This window comes from Empidonax traillii, unplaced genomic scaffold (assembly GCF_003031625.1).
Source record: "Empidonax traillii isolate 1590-97213 ecotype Southwest subspecies unplaced genomic scaffold, ASM303162v1 scaffold461:size861717, whole genome shotgun sequence".
Lineage (NCBI taxonomy): Eukaryota > Metazoa > Chordata > Aves > Passeriformes > Tyrannidae > Empidonax > Empidonax traillii.
In genome coordinates, this window is record NW_020955654.1 from 726,077 (window position 1) to 728,570 (window position 2,494).

Consider the following 2,494-nt stretch of genomic DNA (forward strand, 5'->3'; position numbering starts at 1 on the left):
GCGTGGCCCATCCCATCCTCGGAGCTTGGAGCCGAGTTCCTGGCAGGGAAGCGGCTGAGGCTCAGCCCGGGGGTGGTGACGAGCTCATGGAGCCCCTTGTCCCCTCTAGTGGCCTCCAGCCCGCCGCGGTGGGAGATCGGGCTCTACGCCGCCGGCGCCTTGGCACTGCTGGGAATCGCAGCCATCAACCTCTGGAAGCTCTGGCGCTCCGGCAGCTACCCGGCCCCTTCCCCCTTCCCAAACTATGACTACCGGTACCTGGAGCAGAAGTACGGAGCGGCGTATCCGGACGTCAGGCACAAGGTAAAAGGGGGAAAAGTCGAGATCGGTCTCCTCTCCTTCCCTTTATAGCATGCAGGACGCTGGAAGGGTGAAAATATCTCCTGGCTCCCAGTGGGAATGGCCGCGGGCAGCGCCCTGGTGCCGGTGGAGCGTTTTGGGGGATCAGTGGAGCCGGGAGCTGCGGGAGGCACTGGGCTCGCTGCCGCAGCAGCTTGAGGCCAGGCGGGAGCCGGGAGGCGTCCAAAGAGGGGCCGGAGAAGCCCAGCTGGAGGGACGGGATGGCATCGCCTGGTTTCCTTTCCCTGGCAGCGAGGGCTGGCCCCGGGCTCGCAGCGGACGCTGGGTCAGAGCACTGCCAGCCGCAAGAGCAGCCTGAGGGCAGAGGACACCTTGGAGAGCATCCAGGAGCTGGGCAGCCTGGAGCTGATGGGCAGAGACCTGGGACTGGCCCACTACGGCCCCCTGAAGAAATCCATCTCGGCCGACTCCCTCAACTCCATCTCGTCCATCGGGAACAACTTCGGGCAGGATTTCATGGTGGGGCAGGTGGAGGTGTCCATGGAGTATGATGGGAGGGCGGCCGCCCTGCACGTGACGCTGCTGCAGGGCAAGGACCTGCTGGAGAAGGAGGATGCGCGATTCGAGTCCTGCTTCATGCGGATCAGCCTCCTCCCGGCCGAGCAGATCGTCGGCATCTCCCGGGTGAGTCCCCCCAGTCCCCCACAGACCCCCGGCATGGATCACAGGGCCTGGGAGTTTGAGTGGAAGCATCTCTTGGGCACACTCCCCAAGGCAGGGGTGGGGGTTTGGGAGCAGGGAGCTCCAGACACATTGGATGTGGTTGGCATGGGATTTTGGGGGTCTCAGCTTCCTAGGACAGTGACTGGGGTTTGGGAGCAGGAAGGTCTGAGTGCATCAGGACTGGATGCGGTTGGCATGGGATTTTGGAGGGGGGTGTCCTAGGTGGGTTTGCACATCAGAGGCTTGGCAGAGGCATCTCCCCTTTGGCCGGGATTTGGGCTGGCTTTTTCGTCTCCGAGCATGGCTGGTGGCAGGTTTTCCTGCTTGAATTGCCCTGCTCCAAGCACCAGGGATGCGGTGGGAGGTGGAAGAAGTGGCCTGGGGCGGGACTTGGGGGGCAGTGGCAGTTTGGGCCGGTGCTCTTGGTGCCTTGCTATGGTCCCACAGCCCCCTGAGTCCCCACAGCCCCTGCAATCCCTCTCCCATGGCAGATCCAGAGGAGTGCCTACGCTGTGGCCTTCAACGAGCGCTTCTCCATCCCGCTGGACCCGGCAGCGCTGGAGGAGAACAGCCTGCGCTTCTCTGTCTTCGGCATCGACGAGGATGAGAGGAGTGTCAGCACCGGCGTGGCCGAGCTCAAGCTCTCCGACCTGGACCTGGCTGCGCGCCCCTTCAACGCCTGGCTCTACCTGCAGGACATGAGCAAGGTGAGCCGGGGCGGGGGGTTGCCCCATCTCCCACCTCAGGTGGTTTCTGGGGGGCTCCCAGGAGTCCGTGGGTGACGGGGCGTTGTGTCCCACAGCCTGTGGACACGGTGGGGGAGATCCTGCTCTCCCTGAGTTACCTGCCCACGGCCGAGCGGCTCACAGTGGTGGTGGTCAAAGCCAAGAACCTCGTGTGGAGCAACGGCAAGGTGACCGCAGGTGAGGGGGCCAGAGGAGGCCGGGTGGGCACGGGGGGGCCCATGGTGGGCTGGGGGGCGTGGGGGGTTTGTCCTGGTTTGTGCCACTCTGACTACACAGATCTTTACTGGAGTGGTTCCTGTTGAGGAAGGGCCACTAGAGAGGGTCCCCCGCCTTTCTCCACATCCCTGGGGACACATGTGACTGACCCTGGGGCCTCTCCCCCACCTCTCGAGCAGATCCCTTCGTCAAGGTGTACCTGCTGCAGGACGGGAGGAAGATCAGCAAGAAGAAGACAGCGGTGAAGAGGGGGGACACCAACCCTGTGTTCAACGAGGCCATGATCTTCTCCGTGCCGGCCATCGTGCTCCAGGTCTGGCCCAGCTTTTATAGGGGTGGGGGGCACATCCCATCGCTCCTCAAGCTCCCCAAACCCTCCAGTGGGGACTTCCAGGAGGATGAGGGGTTCTGGGGGGATGCTGGGAGCTGTGGGGGCCATGGGTGTGCAGGGATGGTTTGGGGGTGTTATGAGTGGGGCAGGGCGTGGAGCAGACATGTGGAGGGGCTTT

The 2,494-nt window shown here is 64.0% G+C and overlaps 1 protein-coding gene across 1 annotated transcript in view; it reads left to right on the plus strand.

Annotated features, from left to right (window-relative positions):
* The window catches only part of SYT12 (synaptotagmin 12), a 12,905-nt gene that overhangs the window by 8,513 nt on the left and 1,898 nt on the right, over window positions 1-2,494 (plus strand). The window contains exons 10-14 of the mRNA XM_027895526.1: window positions 13-303; window positions 592-984; window positions 1,515-1,730; window positions 1,826-1,946; window positions 2,165-2,298. Of these exons, the coding sequence (XP_027751327.1) occupies window positions 13-303; window positions 592-984; window positions 1,515-1,730; window positions 1,826-1,946; window positions 2,165-2,298 (1,155 nt within the window). The remainder of the gene's footprint in view (window positions 1-12; window positions 304-591; window positions 985-1,514; window positions 1,731-1,825; window positions 1,947-2,164; window positions 2,299-2,494) is intronic.